Raw genomic sequence first — 17,353 nt, 5'->3', positions numbered from 1 at the left:
CCCTTTTACACTCATCCCCCTAAGAAGGCAGCCACACAATGAAAGGGGATGTACTGTGTGTTAGCTCACTTGGAAGTGTCCCAGTGTGGACTAAGTCACTTCAGTATTACTGCCACATCAAAAGGTCAGCTCATTTGCTTGCATTAAAATCATAATTTCATTGTCTGCAGCAGGATATTATTACACATTGGCTTCTGGGGGTTTTTCTGTACTGCTGAAAATTTACGGGAGAAGCTGCTGGCAGGAGAGTGCCCATGGGACCTGGTACATTTCCTGCTGCTGAGGCAAAACCACAAATATGGTGGCTCGCAACCTGTAGCAGCTCACATCAAAAGGTGTGGTGAAATGAGCAGGATCCATACAGTCTTTGTTCTGAGACCTAATTATGGCAGACCTGATCCATTCAATTTTTAGCTAGTATTCCCTTTGCAGTATTCTCACAGTGTGCCATAAGATTTATTCCTCCCACACCAAAACCGCTGTGCTGCTGCCACCAAACCAGAATTTAACATCTGTGAAGGCTGGAGAGTTTTTAGGGGAAAGGATACTTTGTCTCTTCACTCTTGCTAGCCCCTTGGTGAAGGTCCAGTTCTTTTTAACAAGCTGGCTATGGCAGGGTTTCAACTTTAGCAACTGGGCCTGAAGGCCTGAAGTTAGATTTCGGTCAAGTTTGCCCACTCCCTGCAGTCAGTGGAGTGGGAGATGTGCTTCCAGGCAGCAGGATGTATCTTGCTGGTGGACTTCAATGGAGATGAACTAACAGAGCTACCTCATGTCTTATTCAGGCATCCAGGACTATGACATGAGCTAGATCTCTTGAAATGACCTGGTGCAGTATAGAGTTGACAAAGATTCTTTAGAGGTGGCAGTGATTTGTGGGGTTTCTCTATATGCATTTTGAGCCATAGCTGATGGATTTCCTTCATGATAAGAACTGGAATGGGCATTTTGCAGTGCTGACATGACCAGGTGGCTGCAATTGCCCATCTTGCCCACCTGTTGTGCATTCTGTTTAAGTTTGCAGGAGTCGTTGTCCGTGGACCATCAGGTGCTGTAAGCACCTGCAGGTGAGAGATGGCCCTTGCTGCCCAAAACTTGTGACCTGTTAAACTGCAGCTAGCCACCCTACTGTAACATCTGTCTTTGGTGGGCTGTGCTACCTTTTCTTTTGCCCTTTAAAATGATAAGGTGAGCACCAAAACCTGATTATCATGTGTCCTGGGTTTAATTACCAGATTACATATTTGGAGGTAAAACCCATGTTTACTCTTTAATAGCATTACACTTGGGAAAAGAAAAAGCAGAAGTGAAAAAAAGCTGATGTGGATTTACTTGAAGGCAGCTGTGGCTTCTCTTCGTGCTGTTTTGCAGCACGTGTGCTCTGTGCCGCCAGAAAGGAGAGGGAAAGCACCAGTTTTCCATCAGCAAAATGGCTGCAGGGGCTGGGTGCCGAGTTGTGGATCTGTGCCCTGATATGGGTGTTCCAGAGAAAAACATATACTCAAAGCAGTGCTAAGTACATGGTCTGTTTGCTTTTGAGGTAATGTGGATTTATTTATATATATGTTTATTAAGAAACTCCACACAATCCTTGAGTGATGTTATAGTAACTGGAAGGTGTGCCTGGCACTCATGGTGAGCTTCAGCACCATCTCTGGATAGAGAGGGGGATGTCAGGATGAGTGCTCCTGTGGCTCGGTGAGACCCTGAGGGATGGTGATGGGCCTGGCTGACAGGAGTGGGGAGCTGCTGGGCAGGGGACAGGGCCGTCCATGGGGGACCACGGAGGCTGTGCTTGGGAGAGGCCTGTTGGCTGCTGGGACGAACTTCTCTGTGGTTAAACGGGCTTGCAAAGATGGAGGGAGAGAGGGAAAGTTTTGAACACAAAGGCGCGGGCCCCTCGCAGCAGAGCCGGGTGCCTGAATGGGGCGCAGCTGGGTGAAGGCCGACCTTGCGTGGTGATGTGTGACGGGCAGCGGGCTGACAGCCCCAGCCTGATGCGGGGCGCGGGCGGGTCAGGAGGCTGCCGCCGCAGAGAGGAGCGCGCACGCACCCGCGCCTTGCCGGGCCGGCCAGCGCTGCCCTGCGGCGGGCGGGAGGAGCCGGCCCGCCCTCTAGGCCGCGGAGGGGGCGGGGCGCGGCAGGGCGCGCGCGGCTGGGCCGTGTTTACATTCCACCGCCCGCTGCACGTTGTCGCGGGGCCGCGCGCTCCCATTGGCTGGAGCGGGCGGCGCCCCGCCCCGAGGGGGACGGGCTGAGCCCTGCCGGGCGCGCGGCGTGCGCTGCGCGTGAGGCTGCCGGCGGAGCTACCCCACGGCAGCGGGGCGCGGAGCTCGGGCTGGGCGCAGCGGATCGGGGTGGCGGTGCTGGGGGTGTCCCGCCAGCGGGGCTGGGGCGGGCGACGGGCAGCGGAGCGGCTCTCCCTGCGCGGCGGCAGCGCTCACAGCCCTCTACCCGACGCTGCCCGCCGTTGTCCTGGGACGCCTCCGCCGAGGGAGCTGGTTCGGGGCGCAGGGTGTCCCGTCACAACGATGGGCAGGGGAGCCGCTGGGCCTGGGGCGGCCCCGCGGAGAAGGGGCGGTGCCGGGGCGAGCGGGGCGAGGGCGCCGGCGGCGGGAGGGCGGCGGGCGGGGGAGCTGTCTGCCGCCCTCGCACATGCGCAGCGCGGGCCCGGCCGCGGTATATAGGGACTTGGCGCCGGCGCCAGCTGAGCAGTGCGGCCCGGGCGGCAGGAGCGGAGGTGCGTTCGGGGGCTGGGGGGGCCGGCTGTGGTGGCAGTGGGTATGATGATAGGGCTAGCGGTGGTTACGATGGTAAGGATGGCGGTGGAGGCTGCGGTGGTTGTGGTGGTGCTGATGGGAGGTGCGGTGGCGGTCCCGGTACCGGCAGTGCCGGCGCGAGGGGAGCGGGGCAATGCGCGGGCTGCCCGCCCGGCACCGTTTTGGAAGGAAAGCAGCTGAGGAGAGCATGGGGGTGGGTGTCCGCGCGCGGCCCCTCAGTGTCCTCCTTCCTGGGGCAGCGATCACTGCTGGGCGCCGCTGTGAGGGGAGACGGCCCTGCGCGGGCAACGCCTGCGGGCGGCAGGGCGGCGGGCCGGGGTGTCGGCGGGAGCCCGCCATCGCCTCCATCCCTTCACCCCCTGCCCCGCGGCGGCGGGAGAGCCCTGTGGGGGGTGGCGGAGCGCGGGATGGTGGTTTTGGAGGGAGACGGGAGCGGTGGGGGTGGGGAAGCCGGCCGAGCCGCTTGGCGGGCTGACCCCGACTGCTGGCCCGCGCCTCCCGTCCTCACCCTAGCCCGGCGGGTCCCGGCTCTCCCCGGCCCTAGATCTCGGTACAGCAGCTTGGCGAGAAGAGTGCCTGGTGGGGGCAACCCCATCACGGTCCCCGGTCCCTGCGGTGTTCCCCTCTGAAGGAGGGTGGCGCCGAGTGCCGGGGTGCCGTCTCAGCAGCCGCCCCCCCCCCACTTCCCCTCAGGTTTTGGAGGGAGCCTCGCTCGCAGCAAGGCGGGAGCGCGGGGGAGCCGCAGTTCTGCGCCCTCACGCGTCCTCTCAGCGGCTGCGGCGGGAGAGGGGCAGACGGCGGCTCGGCCGCTTCTGGAGGGAGAGCGAGCGCGGGCAGCGGCAGTGCCCCCACCCCAGCCTGACCCCCGCGGCGCCCGGGGCTGGCCGAGGCGCCCCGTCCCGTCCCGGCTCTGCACGGCGCGGCGCAGGCCGCCGCCTCCCCGCTCTCTGCAAATTGGCGCGGAACCGGCGCGGCGGGAGCGCGGGCGGCCGGGCACGACGCGGCTCAGCTCGGCACAGCCCATCCCGGCAGGTGTGGGGGGCGCGCGGAGAAATCGCCCCCGCCGGGGAGCTGCTGCCTCGGTAGAGTGTTTGTCTGTGGGTGCCCGGTGGCTGCAGGGTGTAAAGGGCCCTGGAAGTCGCAGCCCCTGGGATCCCTCCACATTCTCTCGAGTGGGAAATGACCCTTCACATCTTCCCTCTCTCACTGCCTGGGCCATACAAGCCTAACTCACCCGAGCGAAACTGACCGATGGCCTAGTGGGCATCCCTGTGTAACCCACTTCAGCAGTGAACCCCCCCGCAGGCCATGGAGCTGCCTGTGATTATATGCCTTAGGCATTCTTCACACCAGTAAATTAGTTGTGCTTCTGTTTCAGTTGTGTAAACCATGCTGCTCTTTGTGATGAATCTTGCAACACAACATACGGAAGTTGGTCCTAAATTCTGGAGGATATATTAACTGAGCTTACATTATTCCTTTGATCCTCAGGTAGAGATCTTACAACCCAAAGAAGATGTCAAGACGTAGGTAAGCTGTTAGCATTGTAATACACCCAGCTTATCTGCGTTCATCTATCACTGTTGCTCTTTTAATTCCTTATGTCTTTTTGCTCTTTGTAGTAGCCGTTTGCAAGCCAAGCATCAGCAGCTACCACTGTCATGTCAAGAAGAGTCTCCACAGGAACTGCAGGCATCAGAACATCTCCAGACCAGAAAAAAGAGAACAGCAGAGGTGACCAATTTGGGCAACTGGAAAAGTTCTCCAGTATGTTTGGATGGGAAAATCTTTGCTGAGTTAGAAAGTGGGGCAGAAGTAGTAACCGTTTGCTTTAGCTTTAGGAATGGGTATGCTGGTCACTGTCAATGAATTGACATGTGTGTGTCTTCCCAGCAGGAGATGAAGAACAGAGAAGATGGAAAAATTGCTAAAAAACATCAATATGAGATTAAGGTAATGCAGTCTTGAATACCAGTCCAAAATAGGTGAGGGGGTCCAAGTGGTTTATGTTGGTGGGTGTGAAATCTTTCCACACTAGAAAACATTGAATAGGGGAAGTTTCTATCATTAGATATTAAGAGCTATGGGAACACAGCGCCTTAGCATGGTTTTACATGTTTTTGAGTTTTATGCGTGGCTTTGTTGCAGATAAAGGGTCCTTCGATTTGGAAACCACTAAGGTTAGGTGTAAAAATGAGAATAAACCCAGATATTTCAGAATAATTTCATATGCAGAGCAGTGAGGCCTAAGAGGCAAGTCTAATCAAGATCATTGCACTTGTTTTAACTTAAGGTGTGGTTTCATGACCATTTAGTGAAGAAGACCCATAGCCATTCAGGCCCTCTTTACTTCCATTTAGCTGTTCTTTTGATTATTTAAATCAGTTTAGGAATCTGTTTTAATAACATGGGCTACTCCTAAACCAAGTGAGGGGCTAAAATATTTATTTAGTAAAATAACTTTCTTTTTCAAACAAGTTTTGTTTGCAATTATCCTCTTGTAAAGCAAGTGAGACTAACGGCTATGATGAAGCAAAACTCTTCTGGTTGTGAAGTTGCCTTTGCAACCTTTGTGTATGGGAAAAATGCTGTGTAACTACATCAGCTGAACTTGAGTGAAACTGCATGTCACAACTTGACTTTTGTTGAATGGGGGAAATCCTGATCCCCTGTCTTTCCTTCCTTGGTAACTGTCCATGTACTCCATCCTATGTCCTGCTTCATTTTTGGTTCTCCTTAAATGGAGCAGTGTGCAGGTTCAACTTGCTAATACAGCACTACAAAATAAGTTAATGTTCTGCCAGGTTAGTGAGCTGAATCAACCCAGCAGAGGGTCTTACAAACATCAAAGCTAACAAAGGAAGGACTTGGGCAGTGAGGATCACAGGAGAGAAGGAGCAGGATCTCCTCTTTATTTTTATTTTTGGTAGCTGTGTGCTGGTCAATTTTGCTGGAATATGTAACTTCACTGTTAGTCTAGTTATAAATAGGTTTAGATAAACTAAAGGAATTGTGTGTCATTTACCTTGCAGAACAGCTATATAGGAAAAGCTTCTATGTTCAGGAGTTGGTGTTGCTATTCTTTGTGAATGGGATTCCCCCTTCCCTAACTCCACAAAGCATAATTAAGGCTCTCTGTCACCATTTTGAAGGCTGTCAGCCATTACAGCATTGAATGTACTCCATGCATTTGATACCTCCTTACTTGTATTGGTTATGTACAACCAAATAAGTATTAGTGAAACAAGAGTTAACTGAAGTAATCTAGAATTCCTTCTCCGAAGCTTTCTATGTGAACTTTGCACTCTTCTCCTTTTGAGTCATTGCATCCCATATTTGGCTGAGAGATAGTTCACAGCTGCTGCTTGCTCAGTGGGTATCTAGCTTTGGAGTTGAGATGGGTGGCTCCTCTCTGGAGTGCTTAATTGGAAGATAAGTTGCTGAATTTTCACTGAGAGACAGTAAAACCTCCACCCTCCTTTCTTTTCCCTCTGAGTAGATAAGTAGATAGGACCAGCAAACTAATGTCCTGTGTTTTAGTAGCAATGAGTGCCTTTACCTTATGTACTATAACTGAGCAGCTCAAGCAATGGATAGGTTACTTGCAGGTTCATAAACTGAAGACAATTGTCTTCCTCAAAGCTGATTTTTCCCAAATTTATCAAATTTGTTTATGCATGTTCCGTCTTGACTGCGAAAGGCTTTGTTGGCATTTGATCTTTGTCCTTGGTTTCAGTACATGAATTGATGCTGTGGTCCAAAGAGACTAACATACATCACATGCATTGTTGTTACTGTAATTATTTCTTGTCTTTCTTGCTCTCATAGTAAAATCAACATTTAAAAGATACCTTGTTTATGTTGCAGAGTTGTTGGCCGCCTACAATAACAGGAGGCATCTCGCCTTGCATAATTATTGAAACACCTCACAAAGAGTCAGTAACCACTGACTTCTCCAGGTTCAAAAAGTACCGGTTCAGAAACCTCTTCATAAACCCATCACCTCTGCCAGAACTCAGGTAAGTTTACCAGATGCAGATCTGTTGTTGTATTGTATTTATATAACAGTGAGCAGCACTCAACCCATACCTCTACTTGTCTCCTATCTCAGAAACAATTTGATGTCCAAAAAAAGACACATTGTGGGTTTTTTTTTGTCCCCATGATCTTATAAAGGTGCCAAACATACAATTTTTGCCTTTTATAACTCTTGTAACTTAGTACCAGGGCCTCCTAAGTGCTTAAGAGGCACATGATAGTTAGACTGAATTGACTGAGCAAAAATATGAAGCAAATTTTTCTTTAAGAACTTAAAAATGTACAAATATGCAAATAAACTTGTGGCAGTAGCTTGCTAATGCAGTGTAGATGCTTAGTGCAGTCACAGTTTTAGGAGTTTTCCCTTCTGGAGAGGGATAGATTGGCTCATAGAATCAGATTTTTCCATTTGTGAATTTCTTAGCTGTTCAGTTATTAGATGAGTACACTGGCAGCAGTTTGTATGAGCCTGGTGTTCAGTGAAAGGGTTGTTAAATTCACTGCAATGCTTTAGGAAAATGAGAAGCGGAATGTGAAGTATTACTTGAAGAGCAAGTTTGCTGATGACACCAAGCTGTGTGATTCGGTTGATACGCTGGAGGGAAGGAATGCCATCCAGAGGGACCTTGACATGTTTGTGAGGTGGGCTGATGCCAACCTTATGAAGTTTAACCATGCCAAGTGCAAGGTCCTACACCTGGGTCAGAGCAATCCCAGGCACAGCTACAGGTTGGGCAGGGAAGAGATTCAGAGCAGCCCTGTGGAGGAGGACTTGGGGGTGTTGGTTGATGAGAAAATGAACATGAGCCGGCAGTGTGCGCTTGCAGCCCAGAAAGCCAACCGTATCCTGGGCTGCATCAAAAGGAGCATGACCAGCAGGTTGAAGGAGGTGATCCTGCCCCTCTACTCTGCTCTTGTGAGACCTCACCTGGAGTATTGTGTGCAGTTCTGGTGTCCTCAACATAAAAAGGACATGGAACTGTTGGAACAAGTCCAGAGAAGGGCCATGAGGATGATCAGGGGACTGGAGCACCTCCCGTATGAAGACAGGCTGAGAAAGTTGGGGCTGTTCAGCCTGGAGAAGAGAAGGCTGCGTGGAGACCTCATAGCAGCCTTCCAGTATCTGAAGGGGGCCTATAGGGATGCTGGGGAGAGACTCTTCATTAGGGATTGTAGTGATAGTACAAGGGGTAATGGGTTAAAACTTGAACAGGGGAAGTTTAGATTGGATATAAGGAGGAAATTCTTTCCTGTTAGGGTGGTGAGGCACTGGAATGGGTTGCCTAGGGAAGTTGTGACTGCTCCATCCCTGGTGGTGTTCAAAGCCAGGTTGGACAGAGCCTTGGGTGACATGGTTTAGGGTGAGGTACCCCTGCCCATGGCAGGGGAGATGGAACTAGGTGATCTTGGGGTTCTTTCCAACCCTAACTATTCTATGATTCTAAGAGAACCTTTTTAGATACACTCTGGTTTTATATGTTCTGGCCAAAATTTGATCAGAACAGGGAGGAGCATGGTGGTGTTTTGGCTCAGTGCAAAGCAATAGGTCTCTTGCAGTCACTTTCACTGAGTTTCAAACTCAACTGCTTTTTTTCTCTCAGTATTACTCCCGAGCCTGCTGAACGCTGCTTCAAAGAGCAGCATGCTCTCTGCTCTGTACCTAGCACATCACATTTTCAAGTGTGTCGGAAAGCTTAGTGCAAAGTAGGTTTTGAGGTTTTTTTTAACTTAAACAAAAATGATGATGAGGAAATCTCGTGCACTGCTTTAGCAAGTTGTTGGAAACTCCTGGATCCCCAAGATAGGTTCAGATGCAGAGGTCCAATAAAGGAGTTTAGTGCTTGATGTTCACCCTCTTGTCGCTAGGCATCTGGTAAAGCTGAGCTCAATCCTTTCCAATTAGGTGAATAAGAGGATCATTTACTCTCACCTGCCTTTTTTCCTGCTTTTCTAACTGCTGTAGGAAGATCATAATACATTTCTTGGTGCCTGCCCTCTTTAATGGGGAAACTTCATTAAACAAGCAAGTACTTCTCCAGCTTTTTACATATGGTGGCAGCAGAATGGAACTGATGAGGTTAGAATTTGTGGATGATACCAGTGATCAGGGCTGTTTATTCTGTCACTGCTTCTGCTTGGAAAGGTGAATATGCAACCCCCAAAATTTCAGGAGGAAATCGGCTTCGCACTGATTAACATGATGTCCCTTTTAGTGACTGTGGGATGAGAAGTACATCTGAGAAAACACACATCAATTCATAATAACAATAATTGCAAATTAAAACCAAGCCTTATTAGTGATACAGACAAATCTTCCCAAGTAGACATCAGTGCTAATGAAGAATAAGTTAGCAATAAAGAACTCATTTTTTTTCTCACGGTAGCCTGTTTCTGTGCCTCAAGGTAGGCTAGAAAAGGAAGGGATGGGTGAATGAATTTTAAACACATCTGTAAATGTTCTTCTCAGACTAAACTGGACAGCTTTGTGTATGCTTTGTTTTACTTGGAGTGGGGTAGTTTTCTTAAGGGGGGGGGGGGTTGGCTTCCTTGTGCTCTGGACAGACGCATAAGTAGACAAAATAGGGTTGTATGTGTAAGTTTAGGATGCACACATTCAGTTTTGTTGTCTGTTCTGTTAAACTGGACTTGCTGATGATTTTGGCAAGCTGCTGTTGTGGTGATGTAACGTGTTCAGAGTATACCTGCAGTTTTATAATTGCCATGAGGTACTTTTAGAATGGCAGAGTTTTTGTTCCTGAATATCTGTAAACAATATATAATGTTTCTGTAATTCTCTTGTGAAGCTGTGTATATATATACTTAACAATGCTTTGTGTAACTTTATTCTGTAGCTGGGGAAATTCCAAAGACGTCTGGCTCAACATTCTGAAGAAGGAGAACAGATACGCTCATTGCAAACATTTCACATCACTACATTCCAGTTTGCAACCTCACATGAGATCAATACTGTTAGACTGGCTCTTAGAGGTGTGTTCTTTTAATTACTTTGCCATGTGTTGTTTCTGGGAAGTAGGCAGATAAAAGCACAGATTTTACATAAAAATCTAATAACAAAATGTGCAGTAATGACAAAAGCTAAACCTCTTTTGCAGCAGACTAGTTACAAGTTCCTGGTCCTCTTGGTGAGCTACATTCCAGTCTTCCCTAGCAGAAGACTCTGAACCTTCCACATAGGGCAGTGAGGAGTAGTACTTAATTTTCTGCTCTTGCCATGCTACTTCCTAGGAAAGGGAGAAATCTAGTTTTGAGGCACCTGCATTAAAATTGTCATAGGCAGATTAGTTATGGAGCTCCTTAAATGTTATCTAAGCCATTTAATAACTGCATCTGGATTGAGGACTTGAGTTATTATCCTGGCCCTGTCTATGTCAAGAGCTCTTAGATGTCAGACCCCGACACTATTTCCTGGCTTGTTGCTGAATTTTTCATTCTGTCCTATGAAAAGAGCAGAAGAAAGTGGCTGACACTGTGGGTTTCTTGATACAAACAGGTTCTTAGTTGAAAAGGGTTACAAAGAAACTATATCCATATCCCGATCTAATTGGTTTACTTCAGACTATTCCAGTTGTCAAACAAAATGGAAGCTCCCAGTCTTGGCAGTTCATAAGAATGAATATTAGTGTTGTAACTAGAGAGCCATGTTCTGGAGGGGTTTGAATACACTATACTGAGTGTATTCAATCTCCACTGCCAAAAGTAACGTTTGACTCCTGCAGTCCTTGCCCATCAGCAGAAGGGATCTTGCAGGTTTACCAATTCCATATCAAGTACTCCAAGGAAACGGATGTTAGTGGCACTCCTCCTGTCCTTTAATATAGTCTGAATATCAAAACTGTTCCAGCTGTGTACTTCACTACCTCCTCCAGTGTGTGATTTATATGCCACTGTTAAATTGTTTCTTTTTTCCTTAAACTTTTAGGAAAACAATCTTGCAATTTCCAAACAGAAATGTCAACAAGGGCCTTGCTGCCCAGCTCAGTGGTTCTCTATGGCACAGTGGATTAAAATCCCATCAATTTGGAGAGTTCTCCAGTAGCTCCTAACACTGTTGTCTGTAACATCATAACTGAGTTACTATTAAACATGAGCAAGATTTATGAGCAGGCAACAGATTTTCGTAGAAATTGTGCCATTTATTAATGGGCGGTCCTGCTCTGTATGTCTTTAGTTCTAAATCTTGTTTGGAGCAGCAGTTACTAATATCAGAGTAGTGTATCAAGTGGCAAATACTAGATCAGGCCTAAAAGAATGAGCTGTGGTATTACTGCCAACCAGTTGCGTTTGGATGGTCAGGAAGTGTTTTAATTTGGTAATGAGCTTCAGCCTTATGTTAGGAAGTAGCTAGTAGTGAGTTTGTTCTGACTATGTATCCAAGTGAAATAATGAAGCACTTGGAATCTATTTCTGGGATATTCTTTCCCGTTGACCATACATAGATTATAACTAATTTATGGCTATCTAACTAATTTCTAGTTTTGGAAAAGACAGAGTGGCAGAGGAGCTGGAGTTGTGGCAGACCCACCCAAATACAGTTAGAGGTCAGAGGAAAGAGTAGTCCCGTGCAGAGGATCTCCAGGCCTGGGCAGTCTCCTTTCCTCTTCTGTTGTACTGGCATCTGAACCACATTGACAGAATGTGGGTATTAGAAGTTCTTTCTGTGGGGAGCCCTGCAACTGGAGGGAGCAGATGGCCATTCCTGCAGTTTTGTTCCTGCTTAGCGAGGTTGTGGTGTGCCTGAGGGGCTGCCAGCAGCACACCTAACAGAGCTTGCAGCTTCCAGCGTTGCTTGCTGTAGAGCCAAGGAATTCAAGTGTTCTAGTGGTCCTGCCCTGGGACAGACCTGTGAGGAGTACAGGGGGGATCTGCTCAGTGACTTCAGGTTGAGGTGTAAAGTAGAGTATTCTTAAGCAAGCACGTGAGTGGGGTTTTTTTGTTCTCTTTTGCTTTCCCTCCCTCAATGGGTCCACCTTCTTTCAGTGGAAAGTTGTTTGTACTCACTTTTAGGAAAAGTAGATGCTAGTCAGGTTGGAAAAAGTATAATTTGGAAGTATGTTAGGGCATCATAGATAATCTGTGTTTAAGTGGGAGCAAAGGAAGTACTTTTTTCAGTCCCATCCTAACCACTATATGCTAACACATCTGGATATATGATAGCTTGGGTGAACAAAAGATAAAACTGTGCATACTGTGTTTTACTGTTAAGGCTTGAATACTCCAATGTGTGTACACAAGAGTTTTTTAACATTAAACTGGATTGTTTTTTGTGTTGTTGCAGGTATGTGAGGTGTATGCACTCCACAGGGAAACCTTCTACCTAGCTCAAGACTTTTTTGATAGATTCATGTTGACACAGAAGAACATTAACAAAAGCATGCTTCAGCTCATAGGAATTACCTCATTATTCATTGCCTCCAAACTTGAGGTAAGAAGCTCTGTTACAAGGAGTAGGATATTAAGTTTGGAATAACTAAAAAGACAGTGATAACATGTTAATTTCTTCTGTCTGAATCTTTTAAACTTGGTGTGTACATACAACACTGAAGGTCAGAAGGGGAAACTTTTTTCTCTTCCTTGAGTTGTGTGTATGTCAATCTCTTAGGAGCGTAGTCTTTGTCGTGCCTTTCCTCAGCAGCAGGGAAAGAGACCACATAAACTTGAAAGGTATGCAAATGTGCTGGGAGTAGCTTTGTTTTGTTTTGTCATTTTCCAAATATACAGCAGTTGGCAAACAATCTCAGGAATGGGTGTGGGACTTGAAGAGAGCCAAGCCCAAGTCCCAAACTGCTTGTGCCTCAGGCTGATACCCCTGTAACCTCATTCAGTGGAGTTTCTCTCTTTTAGAATGCAGTGGTGATGATGCATTATGTTGTGCACTATGTCTACGAGCCATTTGTGTATAGTGCATGACAGGATAGGCTGAAAGGAAAACTTGGAATGTTGAGTGTCCATACTTGGCACCCCATGGATGTAGCACGACCTAAAGCCAAGGTAGTGCCTTACCCGCAGTTGTCTATCCTAAGGAAGTGCGTGGGGCATCAGGCCACCAGCTAGTGGAGCTAGCTGATAGAGAAGTAGTTCTGTGGCCAAGGTCTTTTAATAACACATCTGTGCACCATGGATTTTGCAGCCACAGTGGCTGTGGGGCTTTTCTCTCATCTTTTTCTAGCCTTTTTTTAATAATAAATCTATGTGACTACATGAGCACTGACATTGCATGTGACGTGTCCCAGCAAGCCATTTCTAACACAGCAGGGTGCTGTAGGACTGGGGTGGCGTATCTTCTCAGCCATTCCATTTGATGTAAAATGTGGTATAAACAAGAGTGTAAAAAAAAAAAAAAAAATGCTTAATTGCTTGGTCAGCGTTTATTTCTCCCAGAGCTAGAAGAGTTGCAATAAATCTACTGTGTTTTACCACAGATAACATACAACAAGCCTACTTGGTTTTAATATCTCTTCATACTGTGAGTTTCAAGTCACCTCGTGTAACAAGGAAAATGTTGTTCTAGTGAAAGAAGACAGGCTGAGAGAGCTTGGCTTGTTCAGCCTGGAGGAGGCTCAGGGAAGACCTTAGAGCAGCTTCCTGTGCCTAAAGGGACTTTGGGTGACCAGGTCTAGTAGATGGTGTCCCTGCCTGTGGCAGGCAGTTTGAACTAGATGAGCTTTGGTATCCTTTCCAACCCAAACCATTCTGTGATGTGGTAAGAAATGTTACTATGTCAATATGGGCTGAAAAGTATTTGCCAGCATCTTCTCCAGCTTTCTTAGCATTGTAAGGCATTCTGACCTTCACTTTCCTCTCCCTCCTTTTAAAGGAAATCTACGCTCCTAAAATACAGGAATTTGCTTACGTCACTGATGGTGCTTGCAGTGAAGATGATATTGTCAGAATGGAACTTATTATGTTAAAGGTAAGAACTTTGCCATTTTTAAGTGCTGGCTGACTGTCCAACCAAGCCTTGTATTTTAACGTCATTTGCTTAGAATAGGAACATGTTTTATACGTTCTTGTTTCTGCAAAACCTTCACTGCATGGCAGGGCTTTGGAACTAGATGATCTTAAGGTCCTTTCCAGCCCAGACCATTCTGTGATTGTATGATTCTATGTGCAGTGGATCTCTAAAGCCTTGGCTGAGGTGAAGTCCTGGTCTGTTAGGACAGGACAAATTTCTCTTGTGTGAAAGCTGTGGGGCAGACCAGAAGGCTGTCACTGGAATGTGCTGCACTTGCCAGAGCCCTTTGCTGTCTGGAAGCCGGGGCCTTTAGGAGAGCTAGGTGAAGAACTGACACTACTCTGGGCTCCTTGTGTTGGAAAGGAGCGTGTAAGCACTCCTTACGCATTTGCTCTTCCTTAATAGGTAAGAACTGCAGGTTCAGGCAGTTAGACTGAGGGCTTGGAGAAATACTCTTGATTTCCCAAGTTCTGAGTGGGGAAGATAATGTAAGATCCAGGTGCACAATTGTAGGAATATGTGTTAGTGCTGGTTGTGACACAGCCTTGTCAAAAAGTAGTGAGACTGCCATCTAAAATGAGTATCTATACTTGAAATTGTGCATAATCTCTAGTGTCTTTTGAGGATGTGCAATAAGCTGTGCAAACTTGGGGAGGGGTGTGGGAAAAGAGATCAGAGCATAAAACTGGCCTTGCATGGCTTAAGGTGTGCAACTGTTTCATATTTACAGGCTTTAAAATGGGAACTCTGTCCAGTGACAATCGTCTCTTGGCTGAACCTCTATCTTCAAGTGGATGCTCTGAAGGATGTTCCGAAAGTGCTGCTACCTCAGTATTCTCAGGAAAAATTTATTCAAATAGCACAGGTAGGTTGTAAACTGTGTCAGAAGATGCTATTTGGAGTGACTACCTGCACAAGTGAATACTGCGCCCCAGAGCCATTCAGGATGCTTTCTCTTGTTTCACCTTGCCTGTTACTTTGTTAAGTAATGTGCAAGTTTGACTGTGCTAGCAAACTTCATCCTCAGTTTTGAGAACAAGCGCCCACATTTCTTGTCTCCCAGCTCAATGCTCCCGTCAAATACTTTCCTGTACACTGGAAAAATAAAAATCCATCTTTTTTTTAAATGGCTGTGCACTGCAGCTTTCTGTAAACAGTGACAACAGCTCTGAGAGGAGGGGGATAACTTAGGGACTGTGGGCAGTTAACTGTTGGGGTGTTGCTGTGTCATTGCCAGGAGGCAGCCTGTGAGGCAGACACTACTTTGGAGCTACTGTGCTCCAGTTTTTATGGGCATGTGTTATGTCCAGCCTAAGGGAGGTTTCTGAAGAGCAGACTGGGCTGTCACTGAGATGCTGGGTAGTACCTTCATTTAAACAAAACACCTTCCTGGAGCTGTGCTGAGAGTTTAGAGGTGTGCTTCAGTCTGTGCAAGCCAAGTGTCTCCTACGTGGCTGGTAAAAGTGCGAACTGGGTCTCGCCATTGGTGCCAAAACTAAATTGGATGGTGCAGTAGATGCTAAAAAGCTCAGCCACGTTCCAGAGCAGGGGCTGTAGGAGGACTGCAGTGTGCAGGCCAGTTTCTGAGGCAGGGTTATGCTGAAGTATCATCTTGTTGAAGTTTGTAACTGTACTTCCTCACTCTGTTTCCTCAGCTCTTAGACCTCTGTATTCTGGATGTGAATTCTTTGGATTTCCAGTACAGAACACTTGCTGCTGCAGCGCTCTGCCATTATACCTCAATTGAAGTCGTTAAGAAAGCTTCAGGTAAGAAGCCTTTGTGAAGCTTGGTTGTGTCAGGTGGGGAATTCTGGAAGCTGCTACATGCCTGAGGTCACTATGAGTGTATTGGTTTACCAGGCTGCCAACAAGCAAAAGCTACACAGACACCAACAGTTTGTTCTGTTCTGCATTGGGTCTCATCTTCCCCACCCCCAATTTCACTTCCTACCACTATTTCATATGTTACGAAGACTCAAAAAAGAAGGAACGCTGTCAGAAGCATGGCCTTCACTAAGGAAATGGAATAGATTTATCCTTCTTGCTCTTGGGGTGACACTGCTCTGTGAGGTGCTCACTGCTTCCAGTAAGTTTGGGGCTCATTAGCTATAAGTGATTTGGTTACTTTTTCTCCTCAAATGCAAGTACCAGGCAGCCACCCCTGCCTGCCAGCAGTGTTCAGTTAACCTGTGTGCTCATCCTACCAGCCTGTCCCTTACAAAGTGGGGAAAAAAACCCAAACCACTGAACTAAGCTCAGTGCCTGTATGTTGCCCAAGAACCATGAATGACTGTAACCACAGTGTAGTGTTTCCTGAACACAGAATCTTGTGTTCAAGTGGAGAAGGCACTTGAGCCTTCCCTCTAAGCCACAGTGCTGCTTTGCTGATGTGACGGTGGTCACCATCCTCAGCTACAACACTGGTGTGTAAGGAGCACAGGGAAGTGGTGGGAGTTTGTGGGAGGATGTTTCTGAATTTTTATCTGCAGTACTTACTGTTTTAAAACTTATGGCTCTACTAGAACACTGTGGAACTCCTTTGTGAGTTCTAACTATAGAACTGTATTGTGCCCTCTAGGCTTAGACTGGGACAGCATTTCGGAGTGTGTTGAATGGATGGTTCCCTTTGTGGCTGTGGCAAAAAAAGCCCCTGCGAAACTGAAGAACTTCAAGAAGGTCGCAGCAGAGGATCGACATAACATCCAAACACACACAAATTACTTGGACATGCTGGTAGGTGGTTTGTGCACTCACGGTTCAGGCAGTTGAGAGTAGGTTACACATCCCTTCTCCTGCAGTCGGGCACCTCTCTGCTCATGCCCGGCCTGGTTCTGCAGCCAGTGTGGTCAGCAGTGCCTAGGTGCTTGCTTCTGGCTCCTGGGTGGTGATGCCATAAACCAGATGCGTTTTACTGTACCACTTGCAAGCCACACACACAGATTTCGATTAGAAGTAAGGGTGATGTGTTTAAGAGATGATGGTCTTTACATTACTGTATAACAGCACCTTGGGGTTTTTAGTATCCTAGATCTGGACTACTTGAATGGTACTAGCAGTGTGAGAAGTGCTGCTGAGCACTAGTGCAACAAGTGTATACAACATGTCACAGGTATTAACTACTATCTTCCTCCGTCACTGTGCAGGAAGAAGTAAACAGTGGAGTAGCACCTACTGCCCCAGGTCAGTTATCACCCTTGTCAACAGGAGGAATAATCACCCCTCCCAAAAGTACAGAGAAGAAATGAAATGACAACAGCCATCACACACAGAACAGGATTTGGTGCTTCAGAACAAGACCACACTAACAGTGACTCACCTTCTTACTGCTGTTTGAGACCTGAGCACTAAGAGGTGCAGTGGATGCAAATTGAGACCAGTGTCCTCCTACAAACTTGAGTTAGGCAGGGCAGCAGCCCCTGTGCCACCGCAGGAGCCAGGGCTGCTCTGCTCCCTTCTAACACACAACTTAATTCAACTCTGACCATTCCTAATTTATGAATTTTTTTAAAACGGCTGCATGGCAGTTTGTCTGCTCAGCTTTACATGTCAGACTTGCGTTATA

The 17,353-nt window shown here is 47.3% G+C and overlaps 1 protein-coding gene across 3 annotated transcripts; it reads left to right on the top strand.

Annotated features, from left to right (window-relative positions):
* Window positions 1-2,586: 2,586 nt before the first annotated feature.
* On the top strand, window positions 2,587-17,288 carry CCNE2 (cyclin E2). Of its 3 annotated transcripts, XM_057403031.1 has the most exons (12): window positions 2,587-2,740; window positions 4,272-4,310; window positions 4,403-4,514; window positions 4,674-4,733; window positions 6,648-6,799; window positions 9,671-9,806; window positions 12,115-12,261; window positions 13,654-13,749; window positions 14,522-14,656; window positions 15,447-15,558; window positions 16,370-16,524; window positions 16,935-17,288. In XM_057403031.1, exons 2-12 carry the CDS (start codon window positions 4,297-4,299, stop codon window positions 17,034-17,036), a joined length of 1,221 nt encoding a protein of 406 aa, XP_057259014.1. In that variant the 5' UTR covers window positions 2,587-2,740; window positions 4,272-4,296; the 3' UTR covers window positions 17,037-17,288. The 3 variants fall into 3 exon arrangements, with proteins under 3 accessions (XP_057259014.1, XP_057259013.1, XP_057259015.1); XM_057403030.1 differs by lacking the exon at window positions 2,587-2,740 and having other exon boundaries at window positions 4,022-4,310; XM_057403032.1 differs by lacking the exon at window positions 2,587-2,740 and having other exon boundaries at window positions 4,024-4,310; window positions 4,677-4,733.
* The last annotated feature ends 65 nt before the right edge of the window (window positions 17,289-17,353 follow it).

The sequence above is a fragment of the Pezoporus wallicus genome, unplaced genomic scaffold (assembly GCF_028554395.1).
Source record: "Pezoporus wallicus isolate ANWC-B61680 ecotype Strahan unplaced genomic scaffold, APGP_CSIRO_Pwel_v1 contig_2456, whole genome shotgun sequence".
NCBI classification, from domain to species: domain Eukaryota; kingdom Metazoa; phylum Chordata; class Aves; order Psittaciformes; family Psittacidae; genus Pezoporus; species Pezoporus wallicus.
Note: the sequence above shows the minus strand (reverse complement) of the source record. Positions and strands in the feature narration are given on the sequence as shown.

What these genes read in the sequence shown, in the direction of transcription:
- CCNE2 (XM_057403031.1), top strand. An exon ending in TGGAACTTATTATGTTAAAG is followed by an intron (nt 13,750 to 14,521) that starts GTAAGAACTTTG and finishes TCATATTTACAG; the next exon opens with GCTTTAAAATGGGAACTCTG. An exon ending in CAAATTACTTGGACATGCTG is followed by an intron (nt 16,525 to 16,934) that starts GTAGGTGGTTTG and finishes GTCACTGTGCAG; the next exon opens with GAAGAAGTAAACAGTGGAGT.